A 14167-nucleotide genomic window follows, 5' to 3' on the forward strand; every position below is an offset into this window, starting at 1 on the left:
GAACAAAATATATTCGGTTAATCTTAAGAAATAACAATGACTTTTTCATTGTTGTGGTTGCTTTTCATGCATAAATCTTAATATATATATATATATGGGACCATTGGTTGCAAATTATTCCGAACGTCGGATCACACAAACCTTAAGAACATAACAAAACCAAATAGCAGAGCCAAGTGTAGCAGTGAACCACACATTTATATATAAAAATATTGATGCTATTTGACTGCATTTTGGCTTTTTCTGTTATTTGTGAAAGTGCCTGAACCACACACATTGCACTCAAGGCCGGGTCTATCGACGGTGGAAATTAAAGATTCCTCTAGAGGAACCATATACGATTTTATAGGGTTTTCTAGTACGTCATTATTCCTATTTTTCTAAGAGAGACCAAGTAAAAGAAGCCTTTGTTTTGTTGAAATGGATGCGTTGGGACTTCTCAGAATCAAGGTCATAAAAGGCTTCAATCTTGCTGTTCGTGATAAGATATCGGGTACCAGTGATCCTTACGTTGTCATCAGCACGGCTGGACAGGTTTGTTGTGTTTCCCTTCATCTCAGGCTTAGCGTCTTTTGACAAATTTCATCTGAAGGGATTGTCATTAATTTTTGCTTAAAAAGGTCACCAAAGTTTGTCATAATTTAGGGCCTTTCGATGAACAGAGTATAGGGTTGTTGATTTCTCTGACAATAAACTTTGCAGAAAGTGAAGACCCGATTTGTGAAGAAAAACTGCAATCCGGAGTGGAACGATGAATTAACTCTCCCTATCAAAGATCTTAATGCTCCAATCACTTTGGTAAGTAACATCTGATTCCACCGTACCAAATCTACAGTTTCTATGCATACCATTCACTGCAACTTCCATGGAATTCGCTTCGATTTGCAGACGGTGTTCGACAAGGATACGTTCAGCGACGACGATGCGATGGGAACCGCGGTGATCGACATTCAGCCGTACGTAGAGGCAGTGAGGTTGAGGAAGAGCTTGGGAGAACTCCCGAACGGCGTTGCACTGCAGAAACTACAACCATCGGGGACAAACGACCTGGCTGATGAGAGCAGCATAATTTTGGAGGATGGGAGGATCACCCAAAAGATGCGTCTCAAACTCAATGATGTTGAAAGTGGGCAAGTGTTGATCCAAGTGGAGTGTGTTGATATCCCTGGCTCCAAAGGCTTGGACCCTGATTACTGAACCTATGTATGGCTTCAACTATATTCTCTCTGCTTTCGAGTTTCTGTATACGGGAACCGATCAGTTAGGACGTTGTTCCATTATATTCTGTAAACCTAAATTGAGCTGTAATCTTGTTTCAATTCGTATGTAATGATGCAGAATAGCATGCAATAGATGGGTTTTGATATAATATCTGAACTAATAATTGACTTTGATGTAGGGGTGAAAATAAATAGAGAATATAATGAATTGTTTGTATACCGTTAATTTATTAAGCTGAATGAACGAATATGATCAAAATTTTTATGTTCATTTTGTTCAAAATATTTCTTTCAATTCATCTCAGAATAAACTTTACAAATGACATTCATACATATACACACCTTGGTTTTTAAGGGTGTAAGGCGCAAAAGGTCTCTGGAGCCTAGGCGCAAGACGTAGACGTGCACCTTTCTTATTCGAGGTGCACTATTTGTACTATATGATATAGATCAAATATAAATTATATTTTGTACTCAAAATTACATGATAATTAATATTATAGTTCTTTAAAGATCAAAACATTCAATATTATTGCACTATCAAGTATTAACTAACAACACACAAACTAACATAAAAAATAGTTCAAATAGAAGAAATAAAAAGGAAAGCAATTATCATCATCATAATGTTCCGAGTTGTGAGACTTAAACAAAAAGCAAAGCAAAGTAGTAAACAACTACATCAATACATCATCACTCCAAATCATCATCCTCCTCGTAATCATCTTTATCATTGCTATCATATTGTTCATTATCACCAATATCCTTTTCTATCTTATCATCATCATGCATCGGAGTGGAAGCCGATCTAGAAGTAGAGCTAGAAGTTACACCTTTTCCCTTCCCAAATTTGGAAGAAGGTGCAAAACTTTCATATACAATCCTTGATGCTCTAGTCAAATAACTAGTATCGTGTACTCCGACAGCTCTACTAACTTGACTCCGTGTCGGGTCATCATCATTAAACGCAAAATCATCTTCATTGTCTATGTCATCTTCCATTCTTCCAAGTAACCACTCGTTACTCTCATCAACATCCTCTAAGAGAATAGGGTCGATGGTGTCATTCCTTTGGTATCGACGTTTTAATGCACTATTATATTTTACAAACATCAAATCATTCAACCGACTTTGTGTCAATATGTTTCTAGTCTTTGTATGAAGCTGTAAGAAGTAACATTTTATATATGTTATTAAATACTTAAAGTTATGAAAGTGAAAAAAATATAAAAAAAAAGAGTTTCTTACTAGCTGAAAAACACTCAAATTTCTCTCGCAACCGGTGGCCCTACAAGTGAGACTGAGAACTCTTATGGCAAACTTTTGAAGATTGGGAGCCGATGCTCCAAATATATACCACCAGTTTTTTGTTAAAACAAAAGTCAAACATCATATAAGCTTTATGTTAGTGTATGGTGAATTCAAAAACTTTTAAATATAAGATAATATTATAAATTACTATAACTTTTAAATTTAATACCTGGAGATTGTCTTCCATAGTTTAATGGCCATTGATAAGTCAAAAAGACCATGTGTTTTTTTTATATATCTTCAATTCTCCAATGATCTTATCTTGAATTTCAATATTTGAATTTAACCTTGCAATGCAATCGAATAAGCCTGTCATAACTTCTTCATTTAATGCCTCAAGATTATCATAATGAAGACATGTTGCGTGTTTGTGAGTTTAATAAATTATGATACGTAAATTGTGCAAGTATACACATCAAACAAGTAATAATAGTGATAAGTGAGTATTGTCTCCACAGGGCTTAGAGGGAAATTAAGTTAAGTATATGCACCTAAAAAGTATAAACAAATAATTTATATGAATGTTATGAATCAAGAGATATGAATGTTGTGGCAAAATTATAAGTGTGGAATGTTGTAACAAAAATGTGAATAAAGGAATGTTATAGCAAAACTGAGTTAATAATTGGGTTATGAGATAAGACAGCAAGACAAACCTCACACAAACAAAGCTCTCAAGAAGGATAAAAGGCTGGATCTATTATGGAATCTTATATCTTGTCTTAAAGAATGGTTAACATTTTCTATTAATATTTTGCTCGATAGAGTTTAGTAGGCTATCGCTAGTAAGAAACATGACAGTGAAAATGCTAAAGAAATACCTCTCAACATGAACAATTGCAAGTTACTATCTATGAAGCTCTACACATTTTAGTCATTGAAACCCTATCCTTATCTCTAAGGTGAGTTACGATTTTGCTTATTATCTCAACCCCATTGTCCACGTAGATCTAAGCTTAACTCTCTCGATATTAAGCATTAAACATAAAAAAAGGATATCAATTGAAAGCTCTTACAAGTATACACATTAAAACAATGAACAAAGCAAACATTAAAACTAGAGAATACTAATCATTCATTAACCAAAAACATCATCATCCATAATAAACCCACACCAAATAAATTTAGTTCATGGCAGGTCAAATATCATCCAACATCATTCGTTTCATTACAACCCAACAAAGATAAATAATAATTAAGAGTAACCAAAGGAGAAGGAAAACTCCCAAGCCGTGAGCTATCGTGAGCTACCTCTAGTTCTCTAGCTTCTGTTAAAGGCCTAGCTTGCTATCCCCTTGGATCTTCGAAAATGGAGGACACCACGAAGAATGAGAGAAGAAGGAAGAAGATGGAGTGGCAGTTTTCCCTTTTCTCTCTCTTATCTCACACTTTCCAAAATTACCTTTAATGAGGGTGTCCTTATCTTTATATAGTGGGGGATCCTAGGGATTTTTTCCCTAATCCTTTTTGTGACCTAGGGAAAAGATTCCGTTCACGTGTGGGGTGGATATCTGGCAGAGGGGTTTCACGTGAACAACAACAATAAAATATCTTCATCTTTTTATACTTTAGTGCGGCCAGAAATGTCGCCCACAAATGCTGCAACACTTTTCAATTTCTCCTCTAGCTCTCTTCACCTGTACAAAGCACCACCAAAACATCACCTTTCTCTCATAGCAACACCATTAATTCACAAATTAAGGGAAACAAGAAAAATCCACCTTATGCATGAAATATGTATCTAAATACAACTAGATGAAATTGAAAAAAAACAATAACCTAAGTAAAATGATATGAAATATACCTTTTTATAGGGTTAATAAGACCCGAGTTTAAAAAATAACTAGCCACATGCAAAGGTTTGTGAAGTTGGCAATCCCATCTTCTATTGATATACTCTAATGCTTCTTTGTAGTGCTCATCCTTCATTGCAAATCCATAGCTTCATAAATGTATCCCAGAGGAAGTTCTTTCTCTACATCAACTATTCGAAGAACCTTAACAAGACGACCCAATAACTTAAAAAATACACCACATTCCTTTAAAATGAATATTGTAAAAGGTAGGATGCCACTTTATTTCATCCCTCTTCCTTTGGCCACTTTGATTCAATCGATTCTTGAGAAATAAACATATATCTCTAATAGTTTTGTTGCTTATAGAATTGTGCAAGAGTGATGAAAGATGTTGCAAATATTGTTATCGTCAAACTATGTAAATTCCTTTTATTTGAGAACTTCGTCATCATGTTCACAAGGGAGATGTGCCTATATATATATATAATCATTCATAAATATGCAATTCTTTAGTGCATTCTTCACTTTAGTGAGTTTTCCAATATCCTCTAACATGAGATCAATACAATGTGCCGCACAAGGAGTACAATAAATATTCAATATGTTTGCTTCTAATATTTTTCCTACAAGTTAACCAAATAACAATTTACTAAAAAAATTCAATATTTAAGTATCTTGAATAATAAAAAAAATAAAGAAAAGGAAATAATTAAATGAACTTATATTTTGTACTAGTTTTAACGTAGTTGGATGCATTCTCCGTCACCAATTGGACTAAATTTACTTTCCCACTTCTTCAATCATCTTATCAAGCATATGAAACAAACAATTTGCATATTTAACAATTTCTGGAATGTTCAGAGATTTAATGAACATAGGGCCCATTGGAGAGTTGACAAGGATGTTTACAATATCATTTTGGATGACAGAATCATGCTATCCATCTATCAAAATTAAACAACCCTTTTGTGCCCACTCCATTTTGTGATCCTCTAGTACCTTTTCAGTGTCATCTACTTCCTTCTTAAGGAGAGGAACTCTAATCTAATGCATACTTAGAGGTTTCAAACCGGGACCATATTGCCTAATAGGTTCACACATTTCTTTGAAACTAGAGTGATTTGGCTCATGCTCATTTAATGTTATTCCGTCATCATAGAAAAATCTTTCAATTGCCTTATAAGATTTCTCCCTTAATTCTTTATCACAAGCTGCATGCACACCTCCCTTTTTGTTTGGATTAGCTTTGGGAGTGACAAATAAGTCATTCAGACCCTTGGCTCTTGGTTTTTTAGTTAAGGGCCTCTCACGCTTTTGACTCGAGCTACCCCACTTGAGTTTAATATGTCAAGTTCTTATTCATCATCATACTCACCAATACCATGAGAAAACTCTTAGGGAAACATTAAATTTGCAACCTTTGCCTTTTGTTTTTTAATCATGAAGTTCTTCACTTACTCCCTTACATGCTTAGGGAAATTAGGACACTTGGTCGCATTCCTAAATCCTCCAATCAAGTATGATTTCATCCGATATATTCCTCCCTTACAAACCTTTTTACAAAATTTGTAAGTCTAATTGTTTTTGTTCGTTGACTCTAGTGTTCTATATTTTCTTACCGGATCCATAGTGGTTGATGATTTGGTTGAAGTAGCTCACGATTCCGTTATTTAATTTTTAACAACTTGAAATTCATATGTAACATTCTATCAGAAATTGAACCGAGCAAACATTGTATTAGAAATCAAACCAATTACTAACAGTAACTATTACACCAAAATCATATAGGGTAAAAACAAGGGCAATACATTTACAAAAACATGCAACATATGAAATCAAGCTTATTTTTAGCTTTAAACTAGACTAGAAATTAAAAATTGAACAATTCAATCTCTTATGGCTTTTACCAGTAACCAATAATTAAAATGAACACATACATTCATGCCAAATTTAATAGAAAATGAGAACAAAGAAGTGAAGTAAAAGAAGAACGTTTTTTATCATATGGTGAAGAATGAAAGAAATAGAAGAGAAGAATGAGACAAGGAGGAGAGCAGGAGAAGGAGGATTACTTTTTTAATGGTGGCTCGTGCGTTGGTTGGTGGTGGTTCGACGGCCGATGGATAAGAGGAGAACGGTGGAGGTGGAGAAAGGGGCGTGCGTTGGAGAGAAAAATGTTAGAGATTTTGTTTCGTGGGTTTTTTTTACAAATTCTGTTGTGACCCATGAGTGAGTTGAGTTAAGTTGGGGTTTTTATATATTAAAATATAATTATTTATTAAAAATATTAATATCTAAAAAATTCTGAAAAAGCGTGAAGGTGTTGCTCCTAGTGCCTAAAGCTCGTAGGCGCGCACCTCAGACCGCCTTTTGTAAAACGCCTTGCCCTGACCCAGACGGGCGTTTCCTTCATTGTCCAGTTGCACCCCATACCTAGGCGCACCTGGCGCTCCTTTGAAAACCTAGGTATACAGATTCCTTAACTAACTTACTAACATATTCGAAACAGAAAAAACAAATTAACTAAATGTTATGACTTCGACACCCTCTCAAGTTGGAGAGTGAAAAACATCTTTGACCCCCAACTTGGAAATCAACTACTCATGTTGATTAGCACTTAAAGGTTTAGTTAAGACATCTGCTGAATACTCCACTGAAGGTACGTGAACCATTTTAATCGGTCTAGTTTGAATCTTTTTTATGATAAAATGGCAATTAATTTTTATGTGTTTAGTGTGCTCATGAAAAATAGGATTGGCTACTATCTGTAAGGCACCCTTTCGTTCATAATATAGTTGTGTAGGTTCCTTGTTAACAAAACCCAACTCTATCAAGAGACCTTCCAACCAAATAATCTCGGATGTAGTGACTTCCATGCTTTGATATTCTGCTTCTACATGAGACCTTGAAACAATTTTCTGCTTTTTTGACTTCTAAAAATCAAAGAGTTTTCAATCTTGACACAAAAATCTGTTACAGACCTAGGTTTTAAAAAGTGCACGCGAGGCATGCCTAGGCTTGAGGCGTAAATAGGCAAGGAAGGAAACAACCATCTGGGTCGGGGTGAGCCATTTTATAGAAGACGGTTTGTAACACCCTAAACCAGTACAACACACAGTCGACCGTTTAGAATGATACATGGAACCACCGGAGTGGCTGGCCAAGACTTTATCTTATTTCTCTTAATTTAAAATGTCCATTTTTAATAACCATTTTCATAGGAAAAACAATCATAAAATATAATAAACTTTACATTAAAGAGCTCCGAAAATAAAGATTTACATTCAAAACATATACAGATCGACTTTTAACTGAATTTACGACTTAAGTTTACAACGAGGTCTATAAGTATACATGCCCTTCAAAAACTTGAGACGTACTCTGATTTGCACTTGATTCTGGAACTTGGTCACTAAGAAGGCTCCTTGACTGCTTCACCTAATCTGCATAAGGAAACAAATTCCTAATGCTAAGCTAACTAGCTGAGTGCCACAATAACAACTAGATCATACTAACAGTGTATCAAAGAAATTCTCAAGCTATCAAATTTACTGCATTAGTGAGTATACTTGTATATACTCACTCTCTACTATATGGTAGATGTCATGGTGTGGCTGAGGGTTCTGGATCTCAAAGCTCACATACCCTTCTAGTCTACCGAGGATGGTGCCCGGAACTCTACATTGGTCAAAACCATCGACTAACCCACCCCTTATGAGTGTCGGGCCTTGGAAGTACCTCACACACTACCTAATAATATCCAGACTGATTCTATACTTTTGACACCCTTAACTTCACTAAAGAAACTCGAGTGTCCTGATTGTTTTCCAAGCATTCAAGCAAGGCTAGTCTTATGTCACCCTACTTTATGTCATTTACACGTTTGATTAAGCATTATTATTGTTCTCACTTGTAGTCTTATTTGAGAGTAATTAAAATCTTTTGGGGATACCTCATCTCTTTTTAAAGTCCCTCGATTTTCATGCTCGAAAACATACTTTGGTATTGATACTAGCCTCTCGGTATCGATACCACTCCTTTAGTATCGATACTCTCTTAAGGGTACCGATACCCTATGGCTATTTTATCTGAAAAACAAATGGGAGTATCGATACTCAACCTTGGGTATCAATACTCCCTAGAGTACCGATACCAAAATGATATTTTTGAAAACTGGTCTCGATACCAAGCACTTATCGATATCGAACCCTCAGTATCGATACTTCTTTAAGGGGTATCGATATTGCCCTCATAAATCTATAAATTTTATGTTTGAAACATGAACAATATTGATACTACTTCTTACAGTATCGATACTTACCCTTAAACATGCCCTATTTAGGCACGAATTTACCCCCTTAACTCACTAATTTTCCCACCTTCAGGTTCCCTAGTTGTTATTAAGTCTTATGTTAATCACAGGGGTCATAAATAAGGCTTTAATACATACTAAGAACGTCAATTATGAAATCTACCCTGAAATGCATCTCTAAGCTTCATAACTCAACTCTCTAGCTATGATATATTTTTAATGACCACAATTGTTATGAGGAAGTTGGAAATGTGTTACCTGATTTCTTTTGTTGCTAAACCTCTCTTAAATCAACTAGGAGGCACATTTTCTTTCCCTATTGCCTCAAAACTTTCTCCGACTTACTTAGCTAATCAAAGGTAAGAAAAGAATTACTAGCTTGTCTAAGACATGAAACTAAGTTAAGAACACTCTAAACAACTCAAATTTACTAAAAACAAGCTTATAACTCTAAGCTCCCCTAAACCTCTTAAAAACCTATTTTTGGAAACCATTACAAAGCTTGAGATTAGGGGCTTGAATTGAAGCTTGAGGGATGGAGATTAAGGTTCTTACCTTGGTTGTTTCAAACTAGGCTTGGAATTCAAAAAGCTTACTCTTTTAACTTTATATTGAGGAGAAAGAATAAGAGAGAAATATAAGAGTGTTTTAGGGGTTGGTATGCGTGAAAAACATTTAATATAAGGGGTTTTTATCCTTTAAACCAAGAAATTGCTAAACTACACTTTTGGTCTCTCTCCTTTTTAACCCAACATAACACCATCACCCCTTTTTGAAAAGGTCCAACTGCTTCAGGAGATCTAATGGGCTCGCCTTATGCGTCTCGGGTTGAGTTTAACTACTAACCCAAAATTTGCGGTATTCACGGTTCGAGGTATGTTCCTACAAGCTTGAGGAACCGAGCGCAACTCCTTTACGCTTTTCATAATTATTTTAGATATTAATATTTTTATTAAATAATTATATTTTAATATCTAAAAAAGAAAAACTTACCTCAACTCACTCTCAAGTCATGATAGAACTGGTAAAAAAAACACACGAAACAAAATACCTAACATTTTTTCTCTTCATCGCATGCCCCTTTCTCCACCTTCTCCGTTCTCCACTTCTTCACCGATCGTCGAACTGCCATCGATCGTTGCACCAACCACCACTGACCAAGTAATCCTCCTTTTCCTTTTTTCCTCATCGACTTCTTCCTTTACCGTATGATAAAAAACTTTTTTTTTCACTTCTCCGTTCTTATTTTCTATTAAATTTGACATAAATGTATGTGTTCATTTTAATTATTGGTTGTTGGTAGAAGCTATAAGAGATTGAAGTGTTCATTTTTTTAATTTCTGGTCCAGTTTTAAGCATAAAATAAGCTTGATTTCATGTTTTGCATGTTTTTATAAATGTATTACCCTTGTTTTTAGCCTATATGATTTTGGTGTAATAGTTACTGTTGGTAAGTGGATTTTTTTAATATCCTACAAGAATGACACTATGGTAGAATACAAATAATGCAAAATTTAGCATCCTAACTTACTGTTTGGTTTGATTTCTAATAGAATGTTTGTTTGGTTCGATATATATTATAATGTTTCATATGAATTTTAGGTTGTTAAAAATTAAATAATGAAATCAAGAACAACTTCAACCCAAACGCCAAAGACGACTAGCAAGAACAATTGGACTTTCAACAATTGGTTGGAGGATGTAGGAATGTGACCTAGTGTCTTAATTGCCTTGAGCATGTAAGGGAGGAAGTGAAGAACTTCATAATTAAAAAGAAAGAGGCAAAGGTTTCAAATTTGATGTTACCCCAAGATTTTTCTCATGGTATTGATGAGTATGATGATGAAGAAGAACATGACATATTAGACTCAAGAAGGGTAACTCAAGTCAGAAACATGAGAGACCCTTACCCAAAAAACCAAGAGCCAAAGGTCCAATGGGCTTATTTGTCACTCCCAAAGCTAATCTAAACAAAGGGGGAGGTGTGCATTCAACTTTTGATTAAGAATTAAGGGAGAAATCTTGTAGGGTAATTGTAAGATTTTCCATGATGACAGAATAGCATTCAATGCTACAAATCACTCTAGCTTCCAAGAAATGTGTGAATATATCCTAAAATATGACCTCGGTTTGAAACCTCCAAGCATGCATGAGATTAGAGTACCTCTCCTTAAGAAGAAAGTATATGATACTGAAACGGAAATAGAGTGTCACAAAAAGGAGTGGGCACAAAAGAGTTGTTCAATTTTGTTGGATGGATGGTGTCATTCTATCATCCAAGAGGATATTGTGAACTTCCTAATCAACACTCCAATGGGCTCTGCATTCATTAAATCCAAGGACTTTTTAGAAATTGTCAAAGATGGAAATTTGTTGTTTTAGATGCTTGATAAGATAGTTGAGGAAGTGAGAGAGGAAAATGGCTTATTCGATTGCATTGCAAGGTTAAATTCGAATATTGCAATTCAACACAAGATAAGTGGACAATTAGAGATATATAAAAAATACTCGTGGTCTTTTTGGTTTACCAATTACCATTAGGTTAAGGAAGACAAAATCTCCGGGTATTAAATTTAAAAGTTATAACAAGTTATAATATTATCTTATATTTAAAAGTTTTTGAATTCACCATAAACCAACTTAAAGCTTATATGATGTCTGACTTTTGTTTTAACAATAGACTGGTGGTTTACATTTGAAGCATCGACTCCTAATATCCAAAAGTTTGCCATAAAATTATCAGTGTAACACCTTTAACCCATATTCGTACCCAAATACAAGTTAAGGATGTCAAATAGATTCTGTATAACTTTTATTGTTTGAAAACCAAATTTTTTTTTTGTTTCTTTTAAAATTTAACATCTATTATCAAATTATTTATTCACATAAATTCCTATTGTAATCTTTTAATTTCTAAATCTATTCCATTTTTCAGCAGCAACTCGTCAAATTAATACTATTTCATGACACAATTTAAACTGCCTAACATAAAAACTAATCCAATTATTATTTTTTAACATAATTTGTTACTACCTTCATACATATCTGCTTAGCAAATTATCGTATTTTCACGTCACTTCATTACATTTTCTCACATTATTTTATTTTATTTTATATTTTAATTTAATTCTTATAATATATTTTATCTCATCATAGTTCAAACATATGCAACGTTTATAATCGGTGTATTTAAAACAAATTCTTTTAGTTATTGCCTACCGCCACACGATCACCCACTAACAACAACTATTATTATAGTTTAGTATTAAGTACATATAGTTTTTTCTCAATTTAATCCATAAATTTAGATGAACCATCTTCATCCTATAATACTTTTATCAAATCTTTTTCGTTTTAGTCAATCATATATAAAGAAACTGCAGATACTCACAAAAGCTACTTTGGTATGTAATCTATTTAACTCATATTTTTTAAATCAAATAATTTCTCAAATATTGAAACTAGAGTTCGAGATTCATTCCTTGATCTTTCAATCATTATACTAGTTATATGGATGAAAGTTCATAACATCAAAACGTTATGAATCTCGTATTCTCCCACATAATACCAGGAGTACACGAATGTACTAGAATCAGGAGTGCACCAATTCACTAATTCAGAAGTGCAAAATTGCACTGATACAAGAGTGCACAAATGCACTAATACAGGAGTACCCATTGGTACTAATATGGGAGTGCACAATTGCACACTAATACAGGAGTGCATATTCGTACCTATACAGAAGTGTACAATTGCACCATACAGGAGTGCAAAATTACACTGATTCAGGAGTGCACAAAGGCACTGATACATGAGTGCATAAAAGAACTAATACACGAGTATCCAAAGGTACTAATACAGGAGTGCAATAAATGCACTAATAAAATGAGCTTTATATAAAATCATGTATCATTGACTCTCAAGTCTTATACGTTGAACTTTCATTTAAATCTTATATCATTTTCATATATAATATTTATAGAATGATTATCAAATTAGTATACCATTTTAATCATATATTAATACTTTAATTAATAAAATAAATTCATATTCGTATAGCTATTCTAAAAATATCACCATTGTATATTCGATACTAAATTATTTATCAATTCAAGAACTAACTTTAACTCTATGAAATTAAACTTTCAACTCCCTTACACTCTTACAACCTTCCAAATTTGATTCCAAATCCATAATATCATAATTTTAACCATATGGTAAATTCTTTTAGAATTTCATCTCAAGTTTCTATTTTATTCATTATAATCCTTTTTTCTATTTAATCCTAAATTTAAGCATCATAAAACAAATTCAAACATTCCACAACAAGCTCAATTTCTACTCATTAACTTACTCCAATTTTCGTTTCATACCCACAAATTAAACAAATTTGTAATTTAATCCTCAATCTTAACAATTTTATGAAATTAGCATTAATTCAATCTTCAATTAACATAACCAAAATTTCCATCATTTAATTAAAACATAATACCTCAATAATTAATCAATTTTACTTAAGTTCATACCTATTTTCATATTGTACGATTTAATCCCCAAACTTTATCAAATTTCCAATTTATTCCAATTTCACATCCTAACATCAAATTCAATACTTTAATAATAAATTCCAAAATAATAATCAACTATTAAACAATTGCATATTAATCCTTATATTTCTTAATTTATGCTAATAGGTCCCTATACTTTCACAATTTTCTAAATTGATCCAAATCACATTCAAAGCACGTAGAATCACTCGTACATCATTTCTAACCCTTGTTTACTTTTCCCACAATCTTTCCTTATTTCTTTCCCTTTTGGCATAATACTTTTAAGTTTTTCTAGCATGGATTTCATTTTGATTCAAGTATGAATTCATTCTCTAAACAACATTTATATGAATCATAAATTCATCATATGATAAATGTCACAATTATCATGCTAAGATAATAGATTTGATTTATTTCAAACAATTAAGATAGCATATAACATAAGAGTATCATAAAATGCATAATTTACCTCAATTTCATATTCTGGCAGTTTGCACTACCCTCAAAGAAATATTATTTTGTATTAATATAGGCACTTAAAAATTATTCCGTTTGTACCATTAGAAGCTAGATTCTAATAAGAATCTAACCATATACGGCACTTATTCTATTTCAACTTGTATAATTTGTGGAAAATTTTATAATCCAACTTACAAAATATGTTTTGGGCAGAATCTATTGCCCCAAATTTCTGACCTATCATCGATTAAAAATTCATATCTTTTTGCATACATATCTAAATCATTTGAGTTTGTTTTAATCAAAACTATATTGATCTACGAATCCAACGGTATAAAAATCATCTTCTAATCATTCTTATAGAATTTATGGTGATTTTATAAATTTACTGTTCAGATTATCAATTTAGGCATATTTCACTATTTGTTAACTTATCAAATGAAAACATATGCATGAATTCAAGTTCCTATCATCATTTCTAAAAGGAGAAAACATAAAGTGAAATTCAAGAAGCCATGA

The 14167-nt window shown here is 33.2% G+C and overlaps 1 protein-coding gene across 1 annotated transcript; it reads left to right on the forward strand.

Annotated features, from left to right (window-relative positions):
- Positions 1-358: 358 nt before the first annotated feature.
- On the forward strand, positions 359-1371 carry LOC120178878 (protein C2-DOMAIN ABA-RELATED 9-like). The gene is made up of 3 exons (XM_039184655.1): positions 359-534; positions 703-798; positions 889-1371. Exons 1-3 carry the CDS (start codon positions 421-423, stop codon positions 1195-1197), a joined length of 519 nt encoding a protein of 172 aa, XP_039040586.1. The 5' UTR covers positions 359-420; the 3' UTR covers positions 1198-1371.
- The last annotated feature ends 12796 nt before the right edge of the window (positions 1372-14167 follow it).

The sequence above is a fragment of the Hibiscus syriacus genome, unplaced genomic scaffold (genome assembly GCF_006381635.1).
Source record: "Hibiscus syriacus cultivar Baekdansim isolate YM2019G1 unplaced genomic scaffold, ASM638163v2 tig00112383_pilon, whole genome shotgun sequence".
In the NCBI taxonomy this organism is placed as follows: Eukaryota; Viridiplantae; Streptophyta; class Magnoliopsida; order Malvales; family Malvaceae; genus Hibiscus; species Hibiscus syriacus.